At 40.7% G+C, this 26,363-nt stretch overlaps 1 protein-coding gene across 18 annotated transcripts in view; it reads right to left on the bottom strand.

The window, feature by feature from the left end:
• CTIF (cap binding complex dependent translation initiation factor) overlaps positions 1-26,363 on the bottom strand; it is a 490,358-nt gene that overhangs the window by 316,409 nt on the left and 147,586 nt on the right. For 14 of the 18 annotated variants that reach the window (XM_072605153.1, XM_072605155.1, XM_072605145.1 and 11 more), the window contains one exon: positions 5,946-6,019. The exons of 3 other annotated variants lie outside the window; for them this stretch is intronic. In XM_072605153.1, the coding sequence (XP_072461254.1) occupies positions 5,946-6,019 (74 nt within the window). Of the gene's footprint in view, positions 1-5,945; positions 6,020-11,196; positions 11,457-26,363 lie in introns of those variants that run through there. One more of the 18 variants, XM_072605158.1, reaches the window with a different exon arrangement.

Here is a 26,363-nt window from a genome sequence, read left to right on the forward strand (position 1 = left end):
TCTCTGGGAAATTCCACCTTCCCTGGTGAATCCAGCCCATATTAGATAACCCCTTCTCTAATTCTTTTCATGCTTCCTGAAGTTGACACACAAGAAACTCCTAAATGCATATCAACCTGTTCTTGAATTGTTCTTATCACACATTTCGGCTCTTCATTTTATATATTATCTAACTCATCTATTATTCATGCTTGTATGTCCTTTTTTTCTCCCCAATTTCTGCTGCTAGCTCCTGATGGGCAGCACCCATGCTGTTTTAATACCCCCTGGTGTTTAATCTCGTGCTGGGCATATAGTAGGTTCTTGGAGTATAAGCTTTATGAGAATTTTATTTTATTTTTGTATTCTCAGTGACTAGCACAAAATCTGGCTGATAGTTGGTACTTAATAAATATTTGCTGATCGATTACAAAAGCCTGATTAAACTGAGCTCTTTAAGTATATGGTCTAATTGTAAAAATCATTCTTTCACTGTGCACCACGGTGTGGTACAAAGAGATGGTAATCTCTTGAAAGGGAATCAAGAACTGCTAGAGCCCAGAACGACCTGAGACTTGATAAATTCTAAGGTCAACTGAAATGATCCTTAATGCTATGTTTGAGGAATGAGGAAAGTCTGCTGCTGCTAAGGGTAGATGAAATGATAATAAATTATGATAATCCATGAATTATGGATTATAGAGAGAAGGTAGAACTACCCATCTCCTATTTGGATTCCTGTTACCTTTACTAAGGAGAATTATCTTCAGGCTGAGAAGTATAGCACATAAATGTTTAATGGGGAATTGAAACCCCAGATAAGTGAGATTAAAAAAAAAAATCTTGGCAGAACCTCAATAACTTCAAATCATCATCAAACCTTGGGCAATGACATACTAGGCTAGTGACAGAATTTATGAATGTTTTTGGTTTCTGAGCCACTGTTGGTGAATTTGTGGTATACAAGGGAGGGGATGCAAGACTCAGGACAAGCAAATGTCTAGGGTTACAAAACTGGTAAATAAAAACCTCAGATGAAGGATACCTCCATTTCAGTAAACATTTGGCAGGGTCTCATAATACTGTGTACAACATAGAGAGGTAAGATAATTAGAATTCAGAACTAGTAAAATGACTGAATTACTAGTAACTAATGAACTGATGTTGACTTAGGAGTTTTCTAGTGGGGTGCAGAAAGGTGCTTCCCTTGAACCTATTCTGTTAAAAAAAAATGACATTAAATAGAGTAAAGTTGTACCTAGCATGCTATCAAATTTTTGAGAGACAGAAACCATTAGATGATGGAATAAGTATCCGAAGATGGTGATGAGCTAGTACAGGACTTGTTAAACTCCTTCCACTAGCGACCCCTTCAGTGCTTCTTAAACTGTGGGTCACAACCTACAATTTAAGAAGTGCTGAACTAGGAGCAGATCTAAGAAGATGAAATGAAACAGAGACAAATGCAGAGTCTTAAAAAATGTTTAAAAAAATCAACTGTAAAAACCCCAGTATTGAGGACATGGTACTAGACCACAGTTAATATAGAATTACTAATGGGTTTTAATACACTAAAAGCTCAACATGACTCAGCAGTGTGACATGGTGGCCAAAAATGCTAATAGAATCTTAGGTTAAATAATAGGATAGTGTTCAGAATAAGAGAGGTGAAAGTGCCAACTGCCCAAGATCACATCACCTTTCTGGGCTGCCATATAATAATGCTGAGTCTGTGGTACGCTAAAACCCCTAGATTTTTTTCAAAGTATAATATATCTATTCCTTCTCCATCTTATACTTATGAATACTCCATATGCTGGTAAAATTTATTTTTTGAACCCAAGTAGAAAATTTTACACTTATCCCTACTGAAGTTCATCTTATGAGATTGAGCTTTGTTTTTAATCTGGCAGAATTTTTTTCTATTCTGCTTCTCACAGTTTTGTGTCATCCACAAAACTGGTGAGCATACAAGCTTTGACTTTTTCCTAATTACTGATAAAAATGGTATTAACAGCTCAAGGCCAAACATTTCATTGGAGAACTCCTGCCAAGCTGACACTGAACCATTAATTAATATTCTGAGTCTGATCGTTCAGCCAGGTACAAATTCATCTAATTGCATTATTATTTAACCTCCTCTTCATCTTTTCCACAAGAATGATTATATTTTATTAAAAACTTTGCTAAAATCTAGGCTACTTGAGAAACTCTGTCAAAAATGGAAATAAAGGATGCCTTTCTCTTGATAAATTCATGCCAGTTCTTTGTAATCGCTAAATGTTTACTACCTCTTGATCCATTCTAGAATTTTTCCAGGAATCAAAATCAAGCTCTATGTTCTACACTTTGCAGAGTATTCTTTTCTTTTTTGAAAGCCGATAGATCATTTGTCCTTCCTCACTCCTGGGACACTTTGCCCATTTTCTAGTTTTTTTTCCAAATAATTCTGACAACGAAGTACACAGCAAACAAATACCCTTGTTTTTTCAGTCTGGAAGATGTTAACTCACCTGGGCCAGGTGAACTGAATTCATCAAGGGCAACTAAATAATCCCCTACTATTGTTTTACTTAGCACAGCTAGGTGGCACAGAGAATAGAGTGCCGGGTCTAAGGTCAAAAAGACCTGAGTCCAAGTCTGGCTTATGACCCTGGGCAAGTCACCCTGTTTGCCTCAGTTTCCTCATCTGTCAAATGAATTGGAGAAGGAAACTGAAAACCATTATAGTATCTTTGCCAAGAAAACGCTAAAAGAGGTCATGAAGAGTCAAACACCGACTGAAAATGACTAAATAAAAAATATTGCTTTACTTATGTTTATTCTGCCATTTCCTGTGAAAAGACATACTCTTTACCAGAAAAAAACTGAAGTGAAGGAAGAAACCCCTGTGACCTCCTGTCAGTTATCATCAGCCCTTCCACTCCACGTGGTGGTCTTACTCTTTCCCTTTGATCATTTCCCATAGCTATAAAAACAAACAACAAAAAATTACTGACAACCCAACAAACCTTTTTGTTGTACTTAGATTCCCTTGCCAACTTTAGCTCATTTTGAATTTTAGCACTCTGTTTTTATAGGACCATGCCACACTCTTAAATTCATCCTGTTACCTGCCCTGACTTTCCAGCTTCTGTGCTTATAATTTAAAAATCTAAGTTGGTTGGAGAGTTCCCTGTGCATCCACATCAGTCTCCTCAGACCATGACTGTTGCTCCTTTTCACTGGATTTGTCTTTCTTTGAATATTCAGAATTTCAGTCTTGAGACTCATAGGATACTCATCCTATTCCTCCTGAAATAACTTCTCCTTTTTAACATTAGTTAAGTTCATCCTACCTCCCCCTCCCCTGAACTTTTAAAAATCTGCTCTGCTGAAATCTAGGGCACATTTTAGATGCATATTTTCTCTTCTCTATCACAACCTGTAGGGGGAAAAGTGTTCACTGCCATAAAATATTCTAATAACTTCCACCTGTTGAGGGTTAGGGGTGCTGGGATCCCAAAATAGAGACATGTGGATCCTACCCGAATGAATTCAACCCAAGCTTTCTTTCAGTCAAAAACAAGGTTTACCAGAACACTGGTAGAGGGTGGACATGATTCTAAAAATCTGCCATGTGGGCCAGACTCCTAAGGAATCTAAGCACTTGTATCCTTGTATCACTAATGCAAATGGGCCAGATGGAATCAAGTATCTTCATGGAGACCAAGATGCACCTTATATACAGAAAGACTGTGGAAGGGATCTAGGAGTGGCCAAGTAGTCTGGGGTGACTGAGAGACAACAGAGAAGGACTGAGAATGCTAGGGACTTAAACCACAGGGTCAAGGGAGACTGGGGTATAGCTAGGACCAAGAGTGGGAAGTAGAGGGTGAGGGGAGGTGATCCATAGGTAACAGAGAATGGAGGGCTAGGAACAGAGAATTGGGAGATTAGATTTAGACCACAATGAAAGGCCAGCTGAGAGGATTACTAGAATGGGTAGATGCCTCAGGCAAAAGCCAAATACTTGACTGTGTGGGAAAGTTCAAGGAGAGTTGAGGGGAGAGGAGGGTTCCAGAGCTATACCCCATCACACCCAAACAGTTCCAACCTGAGAGTCAGAATTAGATACAAATAGATTTTCCCCTTATTGTCTTCTCCACATTTTGAATGATGCAATCTAAGAAGTTATTAAGGAACCCTGCCTTGGCAAAGAGTGAGCCATATGTCCAGATAACTAAATATTCACATTACTATTATATTTTTCTTCTGTACCAAGCTTATGATCAGTTTCCCAAATTCTTCATCTACTTTCTAAAGTCCAGGCTACTATTCACCTAAGCAGTCTGAAATGCATTTAATAGTCTTTCACATGGGGGCACAAGATTAACCCATATGAAACAATTAGAAAGTTGATCTAAATGACCTCCAAAGTCCCTTCTAATGCTTAAAGTTTCTGTGGTCCTATAGGATAATAAATTGCTGTACACTATCAAGCAGAAGACTTTATGTGACTAAGGGCAAAAATGTGTAGGGTAGATCATATGCTCTGAGAGTTCAGAAAGAAGGGAAGGGAAAATTGGTATGAATTAGATTACTCAGTAAAGAAAGCTTTCATGGAAAAGGTAGGATTTGAGCTGGGACTCCAAGGGTGGTAAGATTTAGATAGGCTTGCTAACTTACAGCTCCAGAGCGAAGGGGCAGAGGTGATTCCCCTTCCTGGGAATCCTCATAAAAAGCCAGGAAAAAACAGTCTCTAGGGATTGTCTATACCATCCTCATATTCCTCTTTCCCTAGCCACAAAATAGATAAATAAATGCCACAAGAAAATTCCTTTCCCTTCTCAGCCTATGTGTAGGAGAGGATGTTTGCAGACATTTGAAACCTTCCTGTATAATTGGGTAATGTCTAGCTTCTCTGGTTTGCAGGTCCCATATCAAACACACACATATCCATACACACATACACAAACATATATCTGTATGTATGTATGTGCATGTGTATGTATGTGTATATGTTATGTATGGAAGATCTCAAAGGCAGCTTGGAGTCAGGAGGACATAAGTTCAAATCCAGTCTCAGATACTAACTAGCTTTGTGATACTGGTAGGCAAGTCACTTAACCCTGTTTGCCTTAGTTTCTCATCTGTAAAATCAGCTGGAGAAAGGAAAACCACTCCAGTATCTCTGTCAAGAAAAACCCAAATGAGGTCACAAAGAATTGGACACAGCTGATTGTCTAAACTCCCTAGGAGAGAAGTTCAATTAGGGGCTGGAACCATACCATCTTTTCTTTCTCACTTCCCTCTTCCCTATTTCTTCTCTAATCTTTTCTTTTCCATCTAAGCTCCTTGAGGGTGGAGATTATTTTGTTCTTTCTCTGTGAACACAGCACAATGCCTCAAACAAAGCAATGCTTAATCAGTGTGTGCTGACTTTCTCCACTTTCTCTCTCCAATCTTCCTTTTCTTTTTCTTGCTTCTTTTCCTCTTCACCTACATCCTATTTTCTCTCTAATCCTTTGCTTTCTACTTCTTTTTTCCTCGTTGACCTCTCTCTCCTCATTTACATCTTAATTTCCTTTCCAGTTTTTCTTTCCCCCTTTGTCTGGGCTCCTGCCTGTGCCTCCTACTGAACATGTTCCTTCTACCTAGCACAGCATAGCCCCACTGGGAATCATAAGAGCAGTGAAAGCAGTTGAACTCCAACTCACAAAATGTCAGAGCTGGAAAGAACTTGAGAGAGAGAGGTCATTAAGTCCAATTTGTGACGGAAAAAGAATTCCCTCTATATTAGAGCTGATAAGTGACCATCCAGCCTTTGCTTAGGTCTAAGTTCTTATATCTTTGCTAGGACAGGAAGGGAAGGAGGTAAGATGAATACTTGTTTACACAGCACTGAATTCACTACCTGTAGGGAGACTAGGGGAAGAGAACAGAAGACTATCACTCTCTTAAAACAGGATGAAAGGTGAGCTTACCGGAAAGAATCAAAGGTATTGGCAGCCCAGATATTAGTACCCAACATGTCCATAGAGTTGTCTTTGTTGCCATTCTAAAAGAGAAGACAGAAATAGAGAAGGGAATCATTATTCTGAGAGTCACAGCATGATAACAGACCAGTTTACATTCACCCCTTTAGGGGACAGTCCCTAACATATCACCTGCCAAGGTTCTATGGCACACACTTCTGTCTTTCAGAAAACTGAAATGCCATCATTAGAATGGAGGCTTCGAGAGCATCTAATCGAACCCAGACCTTCAGAAGACCTCCATCTCCAACAATCTCCAATTTCTACTTGAAAAGCTCCAGCAAAAAGGAAATAACTACCTGTTAAGGCAGCCCATTTCACTTTGGGATAGTTAGTTGGTGGTAACCTTGGCTTCTCTGCATCTTTCATCCATTGGTAACAATTCTGCCTTCTACAGCCAAACAGAACACAGCTAATCCCTTTAATGTGTGAGTCCCCTTCAAAAATTTGAAGACAGCTATGACGTGCCCAGTTCCTTCAACAGATCCTCCTATGTCATCATCTCTAGTACCTTCATGATTCTGACCATATAGATCCTTTGGATGACCTGGTTTTTTTGATGTCACTCCTAAACTGTGGCGCCCAGAATGGATCCTTCCACTACAGGTGACAAGAAAAAGGAAACTGTTTCTACACTGGAACTATCTCCACCTGGAACCAGAATGCTGCCAAGTCTGATGCACCCTATGTGTCACCTTTGGAGGTAGTGCAATGAATTATTTTTTAAAATTTGTCTTCATAGAGACATGCAGTGAATAAAAAATTACATCAACCCATCACTGTGGGCTCTGATCAGCCCCATATCTATATTCCACAGGACTTCTACAGTAGACAAAGCACACAGCAGAAACTCACCCCAAATTACTGACTACTAGGTCCTGATGTAAATGTCTAACATCCCTGGGTACATGGCTACTGCAAGGCTAGTATAATCTCTGTTACAAGAGGCTGATCTTTTGGGTTCTGTTAACTTTTCCCCAATATTATAATTTCCAGTTTCTCAATGGCATGAATCAATGGATTCTTCCCACTTCTACCAGGACCTCTATTCAATAATTAATCCCTCTCTTCTCTAGTATTTCACCCTCTCTTCTACAGATAAGCATGCCTGGATTTCCCCATATTAAAAACAAAACCAAACAAATGCTCTCTCTTGATCCTGTTGTCTTCTCTACCTACTTTCTGGTCTCCTTTCTTCTGCTGCCAAACTCCAAGAACAAATTATCTACAATCATTATCCCCATTCATATGCTCATTCATTCTTGAACCATCAGGAATTTGGTTTCCAAATCTAATGAATTCTCTCTTCCCAAACTCCATGACCTTTTCTCAGGTCTCCTTCTTCTTGACTTTTCTGCAGTATTTGATACTGGTGACTGTCTCTCCTTAAAATTCATTGAACTTTCCTACTTCTCTATTCCTAACCATTCCTTTGGGGAGCCTCTTCTACTATCTGCTGTGGATGTCCCTTTGGTCTCTGTTCCTGGTCCTATGTTCCTCTCTCTCTCTACATTTTTTTCCATGGTGAGTTGAGTTTAATCATCACTTCTATGTCAATGGGGCAGGTAGATGGCTCAGTGAATGGAGTTCTAGACTTGGAATCTGAAAGATCTGAGTTCAGACCTGGCCTCAGACACTTAATAGTTGTATGACCCTGGGCAAGTCACTTGACCTATCTTTACCTCAGTTCCTCATCTGTAAGATGAGCTAGAGGAGCAAATGGCAAACGACTAACATCTTTGCCAAGAAAATCCCAAATATGTTCATGAAGAATCAAACATGGCTGAAATGATTGAACAACAACAAAGGTCCCTCCCAGGTCTAAAATACTCTCTAACACAATAACATTGATATTTTCATCCTATTCCTGCCTTCTACCTTATCTGTTATCATGTGATCTTGTTGTACAGAGAAAGAGCATTGGGCCTGCCATTAGAGGAACCTTAGGTCCAAATCTTGGCTCTACAATTTACCATCTGCCTGACTTTGGACAATTCACTTAAATTATCTGGATTCCAGTTTTTCATCTTTAAAATGGGGTGACTAGTCAGGAGATCTCCAGGGTGTCTTCCAGCTCGAAAATCCTGTGATCTTTAATGACCACCTCATGTGGTCTCAGATTGACTTCTTCCTATCCAGTCCCGCTGCTGTGCCAGTAGAGGTCTCTTTTCTTCCATTTTTTCTTTGCTTCCTCTTTCCCAATAAGCTGTAAATACAGCATATCTGACCACTTGTCTTCTACTATCTTTCCTCGTTCAAACCGTTCTGCAGAGAGAACATTACTTTCATTATGCTGCTCCTTTACTGAAGGAGTTACAATGGCTCTCTATTTTCTGCACTATCTAGTTAGAACTCTTCTGTCTTAGTTCTCTAGACCTTCCTTCTGTATTTCAAGGCTTTAACATCCAATCTGATTTCCCACCACTGTACAACATGAAGCCTCTCTGTGAGAGCAGATTCAGGCTCTTTCTAATTACACTAGCCTGCAATGACCTCCTTTTTCTTCCTCTAGGAAATCTTATTGAATTTCTAGTCAATATCCACAAGCTTTTTTTCTATTTGTCCAGACTTGTGATTTCACTACTAGAGGGAATTCCTCTGCTAGAAAACTCTATCAATTCAGATGTTCTAGAACTTTCAGCATGATGGTTTTGCCAGGGGCAATGAGAGGATTCAGCTGGCAAATTTCAGCATAGGACTTCAACCCAGATCTTCCCAGGTTCCCTACGATGCTTCTCACCCTGGAGCTGAGCATTTAATTGTTCTCTAACACAATTCAACAAACATGCATGGAGTGCCCATTAAGTACCAAGCAATGTACTCAGCACTATAGGGGATACATAAATAACTAAGAAATAGTTCCTCCTTAGTATTATTTACAAAGCAAGATTATTACTCCTTGAAGGCAATGAATACATTTTTCTTTTATATTTATTCATTTAATAAACATCTCAGTGCACTTATGCCTCTTCACAGCCTGGCTCCAACCTACCTTACTATAAATTATTCTCCACTCACTCACTCTCTAATCCAGCCAAACTGTCTTTCTTTCTAATTCCAATGAAGAAATAACGACGACAACACATATGGTATTATTTCCTGTCTCTGTGTCTTTCCACATGAAATGCACTCATTTCTTGTCTCCATCTATGAGAATCTCTAGCCTCCTTTAGAGCACATCCTCCAGGAGACCTTTCCTGATCCCTCTCCCAGCTCTGCCAGATGCTAGCACACCCTCTTCTGAAATTCTCTCATTTACTTTTAAATATATTTTATTTATGAATGTGTAAACATATACATATGTGTGTGTGTATATATATATATATGTATATATGTGTGTGTGTAAAATGTAAGTTCCTTGAGGGCAGGGACCACTCCATTTTGAGGAACTGATCAACTGCTATAAGACCAATACTAGATCAATTAATTAACCAGTATTTATTAAGCACCTATTACATTTCTATGTTACTTAATAAATGCTTCCCTGTATCCCCAGCACAGAGAAGAGAGGTAATGTTTGGTGCAGCAGAGAAACGTTGGATTGGAAGGCAGAAATCAGCTGAAGTTCAGGCTTGGTCACTAACTGGATGACTCTGGTCAAGTCACTGAACTTTATAGTTTCCTCAACCGCAAAATAAAGATAATAATACTGGAAATCTCTACTTCACTTAATTACTGCAAGGATGAAATAAAATAATGTATGTACTTTGAAAACCTCAAACTGCTATAGAAATGTGAGTGATTATTTAAGAAATACTTTCAAACTGACTAATTAGCTCCTACATCAGAGAATACTCTTTGTCTTACTTGTCATGAACACAAGCCCTACTCAGTTATCAACTCTGTGATCAAGAGTCTGGAAGATCCTATCCGCATACTATCTAAGCCTCATATTATCCCTATTTATAACATAATTCTCACATTTCTACTTTAGTCATGAGCAAGATTCATCTGAAGGTCTCTCTCTCTAACCTCTCTCTAACAACATCTGAGAACTGAGAGCAGCCTACATCAAGCAGACAGAATAAAAATAGCAAAATGAAAACAACTTCTGCCCTAGGATAGGAGCTCATCAACTTTGTTCTTTGATATCACTTTTGACGACACCCCCTCTCCCCAACGTGAACCTCTTACTTGCCTAGTCTTTTACCCAGAAATCCTGAGGGTCTTCCCCATCCAGTTTGAATTTTTGTTGTTGTTTTTTTTCTTTTCTTATAAGGAGTCATCCCTCAAAGAGGCCTATTCATTGAATGGGTATATCTCACTCAAAGTGACAATCTGATAAGACTTTAGCCTAAAATGGCCAAGGTCCCTCATACCATCCTGGGCCATCTCCAGTTATCCTGATGAATATCAGGCCACTGGACCCAGATGGCTCTGGAGGAGAAAGTGAGGCTGGTGACCTTACACAGTCCTCCCTCCCTCACATCAAAGTCAAATACAAGTCATGTTATCAACTTGATGTCATGGTCCTCTTTGAGAATGAAGGACAAACACCACAACAACTTGTCAAGACCTATCTAGCTCACTTGCTTACAGAGACTCTTAGTCCTGGACCCCTTGACAGCCACTCCATGCCCTGATGTGACACCAACATATTTCAGGATCAGAAGGAGAAGATGAGAAAAATTGCTACACTGAGCTCTCAAATAACATCATAGAGAAACAGAAGGAATCTCAGAGGTCTCCAAAGGCAACTCCCTCATTTTACAGATAAGAAAATCAAGGTCATACAGAATTAGTAAATAATACTTTAACCATCTCTCCTATTTTAGTTCTACATGGAAGCCATACAATTGTTTCTTCTTTCCTTCCTCTTTCCTTCCTTCCTTCCCTCCCTTTTTTCTTTTCTTCTTTCCTTCCTTTCTTTTTTCTTCCTTACCTCAGCTTAAAATGTTCCCTCCTTCCTTGAATTTTCTTAGAGCACTTTTGTTGAATCACTTTTGTCCCCATCATATCTAAAACCCTGTATTATAATTATTTGTGCTCATGGCACACTCCCTTAGTTACTTTTTTTTTTTTTAGGGTGTGTGTTGTTTTTAATTTTCTGCCCCTTTCTAACTAGCACAGTGTCTTTTACATATCAGGAGACTAAAACATGTTTGTTGAATTGAATTATGCTGTCCCATCTCTAAGTTCCCCAGCCTAGGCTTCAAGGTTCCACTGTGTAGGCTTTCTCTACAACCACTATCACACCAACCTTATTTCCCATAATTCTCCATGATTGTCACCATTAAAAACTGCTTTCTTCTTCAAGGAAAGGGATCTTGTCTTCTGTTTTTCATGTAACTCCCTCCGCACAGTGCTAAGACCCAGGAACGCTTGCCAGCTAATTAAATTGGCTCTACTTTGTAATCAGAGGGCTATGTAGGGAGCTGGACCCCACTGCGGCAGGGGGTGTGGCGATTACATGGAGATGGCACATCTACAGCCAAGCCTGAGATTGAAAAATAAGTCATAACAATAAAACCGCCTCAAATCAGGATGTAGCTCAAGGGCAATGAGGAGAGGCAGGGACATAAATCTTCTGCTTTCACCTCAGGGGGTAAAACCTTGGCTGTTCCTTCTGTGCTGGCAGGCAGAAAAGAGAAGATCCCAGGGAAGTTCAATGTCACCTCACTAGAGGATCTGAGAAAACACATATGCCCAAGAGCTGACAGGACTGCCACAACCCCAACCAGGCAAAGTGCTTAACAAATGATGAAGACAAATAGGGAAAAGCAACTTACACCAAGCTAGCATGTCCAACAAGAGACCTTAAACTCTTTTTGGCCTGGAGACCCTCTGAGTAAGCCAAGTGATCATGATTACTGGCAGAAAAAAAAACTGCAAAGGAAACAGGAAGAATAGCTGACTGAGCCCCCTTCGTCTCTGCCCCCTTCCAAAAACATTTCAGGTTTTTATAACAGGTGGACCTTGAGTTACACAGCAGATGTACTCCTAGAAAGATGTGTATAAACTGAGTTCTGTTTTAATTGCATAGAAAGGCACAGTTTCCTACACAGAGACACTTTGACAGTAGGAATGCCTCCCGCACATTTAACTCTAAGGCAGTGAGTGGGACTGCTTCCAGAACAGTGACTCCCAGGTCCCAAAGTATTACTTCAGTTTCCCCAACAGTAACACCTACGTCTGACTAGTATTTCCTATCCAGTGACCTCAGACACTGCTATTGTTTGCAGAGTATTAACACCTAAAACTGTTCTAGTTTCCTGTATACGAGCCCCTAGGTATTATTATTGTTTCTTGTACTGTAACATCCAGAAAGCACTGCAGTTTACTGCACTGTCATAACACCAGATATTTCTGTTGTATGTAGAAGAGGTATCAAACTGGCAGCCAGAACCAGATTAAAATATCATCAGAAAATATTTAATGAAATTAAAAAATATACATAATACAGCACAAGTCAACATGCAAGCTGTAGGGAACCATTTGTATTTGAGTTTGACACCACTAGTGTGGAACACAACAATATCTAGAGATTATTGTAGCTTCCTGTATAGTAACACCTAGATATTACTATATGCGCAGCTATGTGGTTCAGTGGATAGAGTGCTGGGCCCAGAGTCAGGAAAACTCATCTTCTGAGTTCAAATTTGGCCTCATACACTTACTAGCTCTATGACACTGGGCAAGTCCCTTAACTCTGTTGGCCTCAGTTTCCTCATCTGTAAAATGAGCTAAAGAAGAAAATAGCAAGCCACTCCACTATCTTTGTCAAGAAAATCCCAAATGTGGTCATGAAAAGTCAGACACAACTGGAAAAATGACTAAACAACAAAATTACCATACACCTGGATACTGATGTTATATCCAGTGTAATAACACCCAGACATTGTTGTAGTTTCCTTCATGATAACACCTAGGCATTGCGATTGTATCTGACCTACTCACACATTATTTTGATATCCTATATAGTAACACCCAGAGGCTGCTGTTGTGACTAGCGGAGTAACACTTAGACTGTTGTTTGGTTGGTGGTGTTCAGTTATTTTTCAGTCATATTTGACTCTTCCTGAATCCATTTGGAGTTTTCTTGGCAAAGATACTTGGAGTGGTTTGCCATTTTCTTTTCCAGTTCATTTCACAGATGAGGAAACTGAGGCAAACAGGTTGAGTGAATCACTCAGGGTCACACAGTTAGTACCTGGAGCCAGATTTGAACTCAGGAAGAGGTTTGACTTCAAGCCTTTTCACTGTCCCCCATTCCTCCCTCAGGTCCACCACTCGGGTTCCCTAAAAGCTCACCTCAAGAGCCACTTTGTACAGGAAACCTTTTCTCATTCCTTTGGCTGCTAGTATCTTACCCCTGGAATTATCTTGTAGATTGATAGTGTATATACTTCTATAAGTACTTGTCATCTCTTCTAGTAAAAGGGTGGAGACTGTTTCATTGTCTGTACCATCCAGCTCAAACACAGTGCCTTGCCTACAGTTGGAGCTTGATAAATGCTTGCTGATCCAGTGATTCAAGGAGTTTGACTGTGTCATGATGCTCTCAATGGATGATTCCAATGCCAAGTTCAGCAGTTACAGCTGAATCCTTACAAACTAGAGAAGCCCAATCATATAGTCTCTGCCTTTCAAACTGGGCTTCTGACAAGCATCACAAAGCCAAATTTACCTTTCTGCCCCCATCAACAGAGCAATAAAGACTAGCAGAAAAAAAAAATCTCAGGATAATTCTGCCCATCACTCCTTATTCAGAAACAAAAGTTGTTGTTGAGTTGTTTCAGTCACGTCTGTCTCTCTGTGACCCCATCTGGGGTTTTCTTGGCAAAGATAACTGGAGTGGTTTACCATTTTCTTCTCCAGCTCATTTTACTGATGAGGAATTGAGGCAAACAATTTGCCCAGGGTCACACAGCTAGTAAGTTTCTGAGGCTGGATTTGAACTCAGGTCCTCCTGATTCCAGGGCCAGCACTCTGTCTACTATGCCAGCCTATTCAGAAAGAAAAACAGGGCCTCCAAACACCCATGTTTTGTCTTTATTTTTCAATCAATCAATCAACAAGCATTTATTAATCATCTATGCTTTTCAAGCCTGGAGTCAAGAAGACTCCTCTTTCTGAGTTCAAATGTGGCCTCAGACACTTACTTTAGTATGTATGACCCTGGGCAAGTCAGTTAACCCTGCTGGCCTCAGTTTCCCCATCTGTGAATGAACTGGAGAAGGAAATGGCAAACCATTTCAGTATCTTTGCCAAGAAAACCTCAAATGGGGTCAGGTAGAGTCAGATACGACTGAAACAGCTGAACAACAAATGTTTTTCAGACCCAAACTACATGAATATAGATTCAGTTCTGTATCTAGACTGCTACCCTGATTGAAAAAAAAAGACAGGTAATTGTTATAACGGTAGCTAGGGATTTTTTTTTTAAATCAGGCACTTTGTGCTAATTAGTGAATAATTCAAGACCCATCACTTAACCGTTCTGTGTCTATCAATAAACAGGTTGTTGATAAATGCTGGAGAGGATGTGGGAGAGTTGGAACACTAATTCATTGTTGGTGGAGCTGCGAGCGCATCCAACCATTCTGGAGAGCAATTTGGAACTATGCCCAAAGGGCTACAAAAATGTGCATACCCTTTGACCCAGCAATATTGCTACTAGGACTATATCCCCAAGAGATCATAAAAATGGGAAAGGGTCCCACATGTACAAAAATATTTATAGCAGCACTCTATGTAATTGCCAAAAACTGGAAGTCAAGGGGATGTCCATCAATTGGGGAATGGCTGAATAAATTATGGTATATGAATGTAATGGAGTACTATTGTGCCATAAGAAATGATGAACAAGAAGACTTCAGAGAGGCCTGGAAGGACTTATATGACCTGATGCTGAGTGAAAGGAGCAGAACCAGGAGAACTTTATGCACAGCAACGACCACAATGTGTGAGAGTTTTTTCTGGTAGACCTAGATTTTTGTAATAACACAAGAACTTCTTACAAAAAAAATAAATAAATAAATCCCAATGGTGGTTCTCAAGGCAAAATGCCTTCCACACTCAGAGAGGGAAATATGGAAGTCACTCACATAATGTAACAGATCATGTTTGTGTATGTGTATGTGTTTGTGTATCATGTTCTGATTTGTTATACGATTTCTTTCATTTATCTTAGTCTGACTACATAGCATGACTATAGTGAAAATATACTCAATAGGAAAGTATATGTAGAATCTATACAGAATTGTATGCAGTCGTGGGGAGGGGGGGGAGTGGGGGGTAGGTGGGGGGGATAAAATCACAATTGTATGGCAGTGATTGTTAAACATTAAAAAATAAAAAAAAAAATAAAAAAACCCTGAAATATAAAAATAAATAAATAAATAAACAGGTTGTTTTTGTTCCTACTTCTCAAAAAGCTTGATGTGACAACCAGTAAAAGTGTTAAGAACTCCTTGGAAGAAAGATGTTAAACAGGTCAATCTTTCTTCCTGATAATATCATTTTAATAAACATCTTTGTGTTACAAAATACTGTCAAGTCCTAGCTAACAACCTACTTGTAGAAGCCATATTTGACCCAACAATGTTCTCATACAAGAAAAATATTTTTAGATAAAGTCTGAAAAAAAAGAATTTAGACAGTTCTTCAGGGTCTCAGCCCATGTGATCATATCATAGCCAGAAGGGACAGCAATTTTTTTCATTTTATGGATTAGGAAACAGTGTACTAGATTTAGGGGCAATGACTTAGCCAGGGTCACAAAACTAGTGAGTAAATAAGTCACAAATCCAAGTCCTCTGACTCTTTCCCCTATACCACAGCCAAAGATGGAAAAGCAAGCATTTCACCTTTCTGCCTACTCAGTGCCAAGTACCCCTCTGGGACTCAGCCCATAATAGTTCATTACTTCTGAAATTGGAGCTGGAAAACCTACAAACCAGAAGCTTCAAATATTCTATGGTCTACCTCAGCAAAAGGAGATGGCTTTTTGCCAGCCTCTATATGCTCTCTGCTCCCACTCCCCATGCTATGGAAACCACTCAAGTTCAACTTCAAGGGAAAAATATTAGAAAAGCTCTCTCTTCTCCTCTTCCACCCATCAAAAAATCTGCAGAGATGCCAAGGCCCAGGTTCTCTCAGTACCTCCACCATGAAACGATGCTGCATGACCGTGGCCCACATTGATCTCTTGCTTCCCTGAACTACTAGAGAAGTGGTATCAAATTCAAATAGCAATGTGGGAGAGGGCACGAGATGGTCACTAAAACCATACATAAGGATCCCTGCAGGCTAGATACTGACTCGAAAACCACATTTCAACATTATGTTCTACTGTCTTTTTACTTCATCTTGTTAAATATTTCCCAGTTAAACTGGAATTCAGTTGGGGGTGAGGGAGGGATGTTGGCACTCTTGCAGTGTTGCTGACATCCCTGTCCTACAGTATTTACAGTCTATACCAGAGACCCATATTACCCCAAGAAGTTCCTTTGGAAAGGCACAGGCCTGGAGAACCAGGATTGGAGTTTCCTTGTTGTTACTTCTCATAGAGTTGGAAAGAACTTCACTGGGTCTAGGTTCTGTTTGTGGGGCACTCCTGGCCCATTTTTGCCTGCTACAGTGTTTATCTTTGAGTCTAGAGAGACTTAATCTTATTTTCTGTTTTATGTTACTTTCCTCTCCTTGGCTTCTCCTTCTCCTACATTCCTCCACAGGAGAGTTACCTTCATTTGGCACAGAGCTGGTGTTTAATAATCATAATAACAGCTAACATTTACATAGTACCTATTATGTGCAAGGAACTGTTAGAAGTGCTTTATATGGATAGAATGAAGTAGAATGGGAGTTGGATTTGGCAGAGGGCAGGGGGATCCTGATTCTTCTACTTACCACCCGAATAAGCAAGGCAATTTGCCTTTCTGGAACTCAGTTTCCACACTTGTAAATCGAGGGGGTTGGAGGAGATGACTGCTAAGATCTTTTCTAGGTCTAACTCTATGATCCTGTCATCCTATCATCACAAGGCAGTATAATATCAGTCAGTCAACAAACATTTATTTATTAAGTACCTACTACATGTCAGGCACTGTGCTAAATACTGAGGATACAAAGAAAGGTAAAATGCAGTCCCTGTCCTCGAGGAGCAAACAATCTAATGAAAGAGAGAACATGCAAACAACTACACACAAACAAACCATATGCAAGATAAAGTGGAAATAATCAACCAAAGGATGGGAAAAGGTTTCCTGGAGGTGGGATTTTAGTTGAAACTTGAAGGAAGCAGAGATGAGAAGGGACAGCATTCCACACATGGGGAAAAACTAATGTTAGGAGGTGTAAGCCCCTGAAAGGTCACTTCCCTTCTCTGGGACTAAGTTTTCTCATCTGTACAATGAGAGGGGGTGAAGTAGAGGAATGATAGGGCTTCTCCAAGTTCTGTCTCTCTAGACTCAAAGATAAACACTGTAGCAGGCAAAAATGGGCCAGGAGTGCCCCACAAACAGAACCTAGACCCAGTGAAGTTCTTTCCAACTCTATGAGAAGTGACAACAAGGAAACTCCAATCCTGGTTCTCCAGGCCTGTGCCTTTCCAAAGGAACTTCTTGGGGTAATATGCTCTTTTAACTCCTTCAGGTCCCCAGTTGTTTTCTATTTTTTTTCTCTAATTAAGACAGATTAGGGAGAGGTGGGAAGTGCTGGCTACAGCCAGAGCTAACTATACTTCCCAAGCAATCCCTGACCCTACACACACGTTCTCTTGGCTAATTAGGTTCGTTTGTTTGGTTTTCGGTGTAGCCTGCATTTGTATTCATTCCGGGCTGTGACAGGGGAGGCTGAGGCTGGCAGCCTGCCCTGTTTACTGCTGCTGTTAAAAAGTGGTCACACAGTTACTCTGACTGCTTGTTTTCCCAAATCCCACTCAGGCCCTGGGCAGCACACTTGCGGCCTAACCAGCTCCTAAGCACAGTAGGTGGAAGTGGCAGAGGAGAGAGGCATAAAGTGTTAGGCGTGGGGTCAGGAAGACCTGGGTTTGAATGCTGCCTCAGACACTTACTAGCTGTGTCACCCAGGTCAGGGCACTGAACATCTCTGGGCCTCATTTTCCTTATAAGTAAAATAAGAGGCTTGGATATAAACACCTTAAAGTCCCTTCTAGCTTTAAATCTATGATCCCAAGTAAGGCTCTTATGTTGTGGAATGCCTGGCACCTGAACTTCGTTGTTGTTCAGTCATTTCAATTGAGTCCAACTCTTTGTGACACCATTTGGAGTTTTCTTGACAAGGATACTGGAGTGGTTTGCCATTTCCTTTTCCGGTTCATTTCACAGGTGAGCAAACTGAGGCCAACAGGGTTAAGTGACTTGCCCAGGATCAAACAGCTAATAAGTGTCTGAGGTCAGATTTGAACTTACCAAATAGGAGTGTGACTCCAGGTCTCATGCTCTATCTGCTTCATCACCTAGTTGCCTTGAGCTTGGATCACCTCTCAAATCCCTACTCATCTATGAAGGCCCAAATCAAGTTGTCCTTTAAAATCTTCCCAACCACCCCAGACCACAGAGCTCTCCCTTCCCCTAATGCCCTCACCATGGTTCATCCCTTTCATTCTGTATTTAGTGTTCAATGCCTCCTATGGGTGGTTATTTTTTTCATACGTGTATATGTGGTTCATTTTGTCTCCCAACCAACTTAGATATTGCTCAAGGACAGAGAGGCTGTAGTAACAAATGCCCATCAAACCTAAGATGATGTTCAGTACATAACGGGAGTTTTATAGATTTTATTCAATAGTGACTAGCTCCTTAACCTCTCTTGTGACAGCTAAAAAATTCTCCATTTGTGATCTCCTTTATCCTTCCTGGTATCTCAATGATTCTTGTTTGCCTTAGGGAAAGAGTGTTGAGTCTGGAGTTATGGGATGTGAGTTCAAATTCTGACTCTGCCACTTACTACCTGGGCAAGCATATTTCTTCTATAAGATCACAATTTAGAAATGGAAGGGAATTTGGAGGTCACTGAGTCCAACAATCTCATTTTACAGAAAAGGAAACAGAGGTAACAGCCATTAAGTAGTTAGCCCAGAGGCCATGAAGTTACCAAGTGCATGAAATAGGATTTAACCAGGTTTTCCTGACTCAAAGGTAAGAACTTTGTCCACTACTCCATGCTGCTTCTAATACCCCATCTGAAACTTTCCTTTGTGGCTTTTACTTGCTCCTATGTTTCTATGGGCCCATGCCAAGTACCCACACATAAGTAGGCTGTAAGTCCCTTGAGGGTAATATCCAGGTAATATTTTTCATCTCTGTACTTCCAGCCCCTAGTAAAATGCTTTAAACAAACTAACCACTCAATAAGTGTTTGTGGAATTCAACAGAAAAGAAAGATCTGTTATAAAAGCAAATAAACCCAAAAGCTTCATAATTATTTCTAGAGGCATTTTTGGATTATCCATAATAAAGGCAGGCACCTGTATTGTACTTTAAATTTTGCAAAGGACTTAACATATATTATCTCAGCTGATGTTCATGACAACCCTGTGAGGTAGGTGCTATTATTACCCCTATTTTAAAGATGAGGAAGCTAGGCACTGAGAGGTTATGTGACTTGCCCAGGATTACACAGTAAGTGTCTGAGGCAGGATTCAAACTCAGGTCTTTCTGTCTCCAAGTCAGCCCACTACTTAGCTGCCTCAATTAGGAAGGACAGAAGGAAACAAACACATATTAGGCACCTATTATGTGCCAGCCACTGTGCTAAGTACTTTACAAATATTATTTCATTTGAACCTCAAAATAAAGGAGGGTAAGTATTCTTATTAGCTCCTTTTTACATTTGAGAAAACGGAGGCAGACAGCAGTTAAGTGACTTGCCCAAGACCACATAGCTAGTAAGTGTCAGAAGTGGGATTTAAACTAAGGTCTTCCCGACTCCAGCCCTCTATCAGCTGAGCTACCTAGCTGCCTTAAATCTGCTCCAGCACAATTACTCAAGAATAGTCTAGAATCTAGACTCACTGCCCTTTCCCCCATTCCTCCAAGCCTTATCCCATCCCACATGGTAGTTGCCTGCAATATGACAGGAGTCTATTGGTAAAAAATGCAAACTCTTAGCAGCTTTGGCCAAAACTCACCCCCCAGGTGCTCTCTGCAGAGTCGGCTGCAGTATCATTGGCAGGGAGCAAGGACTTGTCTTGCCAGGATGGCTGGCTGCCCTGATATCAGGTTGGCCTTGTTTTCTGGTAGGTGGGAAATATCTCCCTAATAGGCTTTCTTACCTTCTATTTTCTATCTCTGCTTTAGTCCATCCTTCATACCAAAGTGATATTGCTTATGCATAAATCTATTCATGAAACACCTCTGCTGAAAATTCTTCACTGGCTCCCTGCTGACTACAGAATCAATCAATCAATCATCAATCAACAGGTATTTATTAAGCACTACGTGCCAGGAACTGTGATGAGTGCTGGGGCTGCAAAGAAAGGCAAAAACCCATCTGAAAAGAAACAAAAAATCAGTTCCTATCCTCAAGGATCTTACATTCGAACGGGGGAAACAACATGTGTATTTCTCACAAGTCTGCCTTACATCTACCTGATTGGCAAAAATAATTTTAAAAAGGCAGGGAGTTGTTTGAGGGGTTGTGGAAAAATATGCACACTGATGAACTGCTGGCATAGCTATGAATTCCAGCCATTCTGGAAAGCAGTTTGGAGCTACGCCCTGAAAGTCGCTATACTTTGGGCCCAATGATATCACTGCTATTCCGATACCAAAAACAGCCTAAAGGAGGAAAAGGATCCACATGTACAAAAATATTGATAACAGCTCCTTTTATAGTAGCAAAACCCCCAAACAAACAAAGAAACTAAAAGAGTCCACATCTATTAGGGAATGGCTTAACAAATTATGGTGTGTTATATTATATGAAATATCTTTGCACCATAAGAAATGTGAACTGGGAAGACCTGGATGAACTGATTCAGAGTGAAGTGAAAAAGAACCAGGACAATTTACATAAGAACATTATAAAGAAAAACATCTGTAAAAGACTTAAGAACTCCAATCAATGCAGTGATCAACCACAACTCCTAAAGGCCCAAGATGAAGCATGCTACGTAGCCCTGAGAGGTAAAAGGCTCGAAATGCACAGTAAGAGACATAATTTTTGGATACAGCCAAAGCCAGAATTTGCTTTGCTTGACTTTGCTTATCAGTTACTCTTAGCACAATGTCAGACACGTTGTTGTTGTTCAATCATGTCTGACTCTCCATGACCCTGTGGATCACAGCAAACCAATACTATCCATGGAATTTCCCTGGCTAAGATAAGAAAGTGATTTGTCTTTCTCCAGTGGATTAAGACAGGCTAAGTGACTTGCCCAGGGTCACACAGCTAATGAGTGTCTGAGGCTGGATTTGAACGCAGGTTCTCCTAATTCCAAGCCCCAGGGGTCCATTCACTGAGCCACAGTAACTGCCCCAATAAAGGTACTTAAATGTTTACTGACCCATCTGTTGTGAAGGTTTTCTTTTTTGTTCAGTTGGGAGTGGGGTGGGAAGGAGAGAGAATAAATAAAATTTAATGTAAAACAAATTTGAATATACTGAATTATTAGTGATTTGGAGCACATTTTTTTCACATAACTACTGACAGTTTGCATTTCTTCCTTTGAAAACTGTCTACTCATATCCTTTGCCCACTTTTCATTTGGGAAACAAGACTTATTCTTATAAATTTGAACTAGTTCCTTATATAACTTCAGGTAACCAACTAGAATGTGAACTCCTCAAGTATAAGGTCTGTGTTTTTGCCTTTCTTTGCATTACAACCCCTTAGTACAGCACCCAGAATTAATTCCTTGCTGACTGACTCAGTTTCAGTTTTGTAGAATCAATCCCCAGCTCACCTGACCAGGCACTTCCTCAGTCCCACTCTGAATAGGTAACTTCAACACCAGCGTAATAATAGTAGCTAACATTTTCATGGGGCTTTACAAATGTATTCTCATTTCACCCTGACAACAAGCTTTTGAGGTAGATGCCTGTATGTGCTCTAGGATAAAATACAAACTCCACAGTTTGGCATTTAAAGCCCTCCACAATCAGGCTCCAGCCTGTCTTCCAGACTTATTTCAAACTACTCTGCTTCAGGCACTATACGGTTCAGACTAATTAGCCTATTAGCTATTCCCTGAACTTGGCATTCCATCTTCCATTCCCATGCATGCACACAGGCTATTCTCTCATTCCAATAATATAGCCTCTCCTCTCCTCCCCCTCCCAGATTCCTTGTTTCCTCCACGACCACCACCACCGCCACCGTCATCATAGCCCTTCTATATATATATAGCCCTTACACTGTGCCAACAACTGTGCTTAAGCCCTTTACAATGATCATCTCATTTTCTCACAACAACCCTGGGAGGGAGATGCTATTAATTATCTTCATTTTACAGGTAAGGAAACTGAGACCAAAATGAGTTAAGTGACTTGCCCAGGGTCACACAGCTAGTAAGTGTCTGAGGCCAGACTTGAACCCAAGTCTTCCTGACGCCAGGCCCAGGACTCTATCCACCGAGCCCACCTAGCTTACCCCGAGGCACAGCTCAGGTGCCACTTCCTATTGGAAGCCTTTTCTCATCTCACTAGGTGCTATATTCTCCTTCCTCAATTCTTACATTTACTTAGCAGTTATTTATATTCTGTATTTCTCCATAGAATGTAACTGTGAGGTCAAGGACTATTTAATTTTTGTCTTTTTATTCCCAGGATAAAGGGATACATACTGACAGTGCAACTAAATTGCTTCCTCATCATCACTCCAATCCCCACCCCCCCACCCCCCAACTTCACACTTTCTGCAGGGGCTGTCCCTGGTGCTTAGAATATCCCTCCTCACCTCTGCCTCTGAGAATCCCCAGCTTCCTTCAAGGCTCAACTCAAGCACCATGACATGCTTGATGCTTTTCCTGACTCTACGAGCAGCTAAGGCTTCCCCCTCCCCTCAATCAAACTGCCTTTTATCTATTTTGTATATATAATGGGTATGTGTGTATGTGTACTTATCCACATGATTACTTCTGAGTACACATATGTATATGTCTGTGCATGCACTATACACACATATCTCTTCTAGCTAGACTATTAGCTTCTTACAGTCCTACTAGAGGTAGCTAGCTTGCCCAGTGGATAGAACCCAGGGCCTGGAAGACCTGAGGACAAATCTGGCCTCAGATACGTACTAGCTGTATGACCCTAGGTAAGTCACTTAACCCTATTTGCCCTCAGTTTTCTCATCTGTGAAATGAAGATAAATAATAGCACCCACCTCTCAGGGTTGTTAGGAGAATCAAAGGAGATGATCATTGTAAAGGGCTTAAGCACAGTTGTTGGCACAGTGTAAGGGCTATATAAATGGCAGCTATGATGATGATGGTGGTGGTGGTGGTGGTGGTGATGGTAGTAGAGTAGGAAACTAAGGATTCTGGGAAGGGAGGGGTAGAGGCTACATTCTAGGCTAATGTCCCATCTCAGACACTTACTAGGGACCTTAATCTCTGCCTCAGTTTCCTCAATTATAAAATGAGGATAACAACAGTACTCACTCCCAAGATTGGTGAGGATCAAACAAGAGAGATTCGTAAAGTACAATCACTGTACCTGGCACACGGCAGGTGCTTGCTGCTGCCCTTCTTGAGGGCAAGGACTCTTTTGTGATGCCATGCACAGCAGCAGGCACTTGGTTAAGTGCTTGCTGAATTTAGCTTATGTGTGTGTGTGTGTGTGTGTGTGTGTGTGTGTGTGTGTGTGTATACATACACATATATACATATATACACACAAACAATATATAAGGAATTGTATAATATATTATATAATAAACTGTGTTATTATTATATATGTATTACATAATACATGCATCATATATGTATTGTACATAAAAAACTAAGTAGTGTAAGTGCTAGTGGAGTTCAGTGTGGGTTTTAGTGGTTAAAAGGATAGCCTAGGGGGCCCTAAAAATGAGTTGAGTTTTTTTAAGCCTTGAATAGGGATTTCAACTTAATAAATATTTATTACACAATACTTTTTTTTAAAAAATAAGTTTTTATTGATGTCACCTGTATTTTTACAATAAAATAGTTTTCTCCAGTATCCCTACCTCTCCCTTTCCCCTCTCAGAGAGCCATCCTACATAATAAATTGATTTTTTTAATAAAAAAAAGAGGGAAAAAATCAATATAAGCAATCATTTCACTGAAAAAGTTCTGAAAACGTGTAACATGCATCACCAGTGAAGCTCCCACCTCCAAAAAGGGGTAGGTTGGAGTGTCCTCCCATATCTATTGAAGAATGTTTTCTGGTTTGCTGTTATTTGATTTTCTGTTTTTGGTTTTTAGACCCAGTCTCAGAGCCAGAGAACTTTAGGGTCAAGTTCCATTTCTGACACAAATTCTGACTGCGACCCTGAGCAAGTCGCTTAAGCTTTTAGGGGACCAGGCAATTTCTGGGTTGGCAAGCTGTACAGCCAGGAGCAAGCAAAGAGACCTGCATCAGCAGAAGGAGTTTTCCACTGAAGGGTTCCTTTAAAAAGAGAAATAACAAGAAGGTCCAAAAATGGGGAAGGGGGAGAGGTTAGTGAAGAGGAGAAATGAGAACATGCTCAGGGCTGGCAGCAGTGTAGCCAAAGGCAGGAGAGAGGCAGAGAGCATTCACAATGAGACCAGTTCATCCAGTGCTTCCTGAGGGCCCCCTTCTGGGAGGGCGAGGTGAGAAGAAGCTGCCTGAAAGCAGAATGATGGATGGGCCCGGGGAACTGTGCAGACAATGCATTAGGATGCGTTCCCTATTAGAAGTTGGAAGCTTCTCAGCCCCAACGAGCATCTGTCATGCCAGGCCGAAGGGAGCTGGGAAGGATAGATGGGCCAAAGTCCAATCACTACAGCAAGTACCAAGCAAATGGGCAGCCTATTTGATGAGAACCCACCTTGACAGGCAGCTAATTTGTTCTTCCCTGAAACCCTAAGCCCCTCTGGCCCCTGTCAGAGAAGAGAGAGGAGAGAGGGACAGGAAGGCTGGGAGGAGAAATGGGCAGTGGCAGCAGCTGTCAGAGTGGAGACAAATGCTGGGCTTCAGGCTTGCAGCTGATGCGTTAAAGGAAGCTGCATGGGCTCAGAGATTCTCTATCAGAAAGTGGAGATAGGACCGCTTCTCAAGAGAAAAAACAAGTTCCCAGGGCCTAGCTGGATCACGAAGTCATGTGGTTCATCCCTTACTTTTAAGCAGGACTACAGAAGAATACACAGAGAGTATGGACATATGATGTGAATGAAGCAGGCAATTGCAAGTCTCCACCATTATACACCTGAAACTTCTCTGAAACAAGTAGTCTGACAGCAACACCTGGGGGCACTAAGGTCACAGAGAAACAGTAAGTCAGGACTTGGACCTAGGTTTCCGGATCCTAAGGTCCATGGCATTCAATTCATTATAACATCCAACTGGGAGTCTGGAGATGTGGGTTAAAATCCCAGCTCTGCCATGATCTTGGGCATGTTTCCTCATCTGTGAAATGGAGATAATATGTAACATTTGTATAGCCTTCTGAATAAGAAAAGGCTCTCTGAGTTGGTGCTTTAAATATTTCATCTTATTTCGGGCCCTTCAGAACAACCCTATGAATTAGTGCTATTAGGCCCATTTTAAAGATAAGCAAACAGAGTTTTGAAGCGGTTGAGTTCAAGGTCACTCAGGGAGTAAGTGTCAGAGGCAGGAACTGATGCCAGGGTTTCAGACACCAAGTTCAGTATGCTTGCTGCACTATGGAACACTGTCTAGAAAAGTGTTGTATCCTAAAGAATCCTGGGATGCAAGGGATAACTGAAACAATAAGGCTGACCACAGAAAGGCTACAACCTCTGGAGGATGAGGTCATGGTAGAAGGGAGGGATTTAAAATTTAAAATTTAATCCTGCCATGCAGCCATGTGGCAATCTTCTGAGAAGAAGAGAAAACAGATTACCCAATCTGAAAGCCAATTATCTGTTAACAGGGTTCAAATAATGAAAAGGGATCTGAGTCAGTAAAGCCAAGAAAGATGAAGTACCAAATTCTAGTTGGTTAGCATGTCAGAACTTAAATGCTGGTTGGGGGAAGTCATATTAGCTCTCTGAGCCTCAGTTTCCTCATCTGTAAAATGCAGTTGTTGGAGTGGATGATCTCTAAGGATACTTCAAGCTCAAAATGCTATGAGTCACAAGAAGCAAAGAAAGATCAAAGATATAAAAGAGGGTCTAGTCCACAGGCAATGCTTCTTTAAAAAGAGAGATGTGAACCCCTGAGTAGCTCTTTTGGCTCAGTTGTGGTCCTTCAAGACCAGGTAGGTGATATAGTAGATAAAGTAGAT

The sequence above is a fragment of the Notamacropus eugenii genome, chromosome 4 (assembly GCF_028372415.1).
Source record: "Notamacropus eugenii isolate mMacEug1 chromosome 4, mMacEug1.pri_v2, whole genome shotgun sequence".
Taxonomy (NCBI): domain Eukaryota; kingdom Metazoa; phylum Chordata; class Mammalia; order Diprotodontia; family Macropodidae; genus Notamacropus; species Notamacropus eugenii.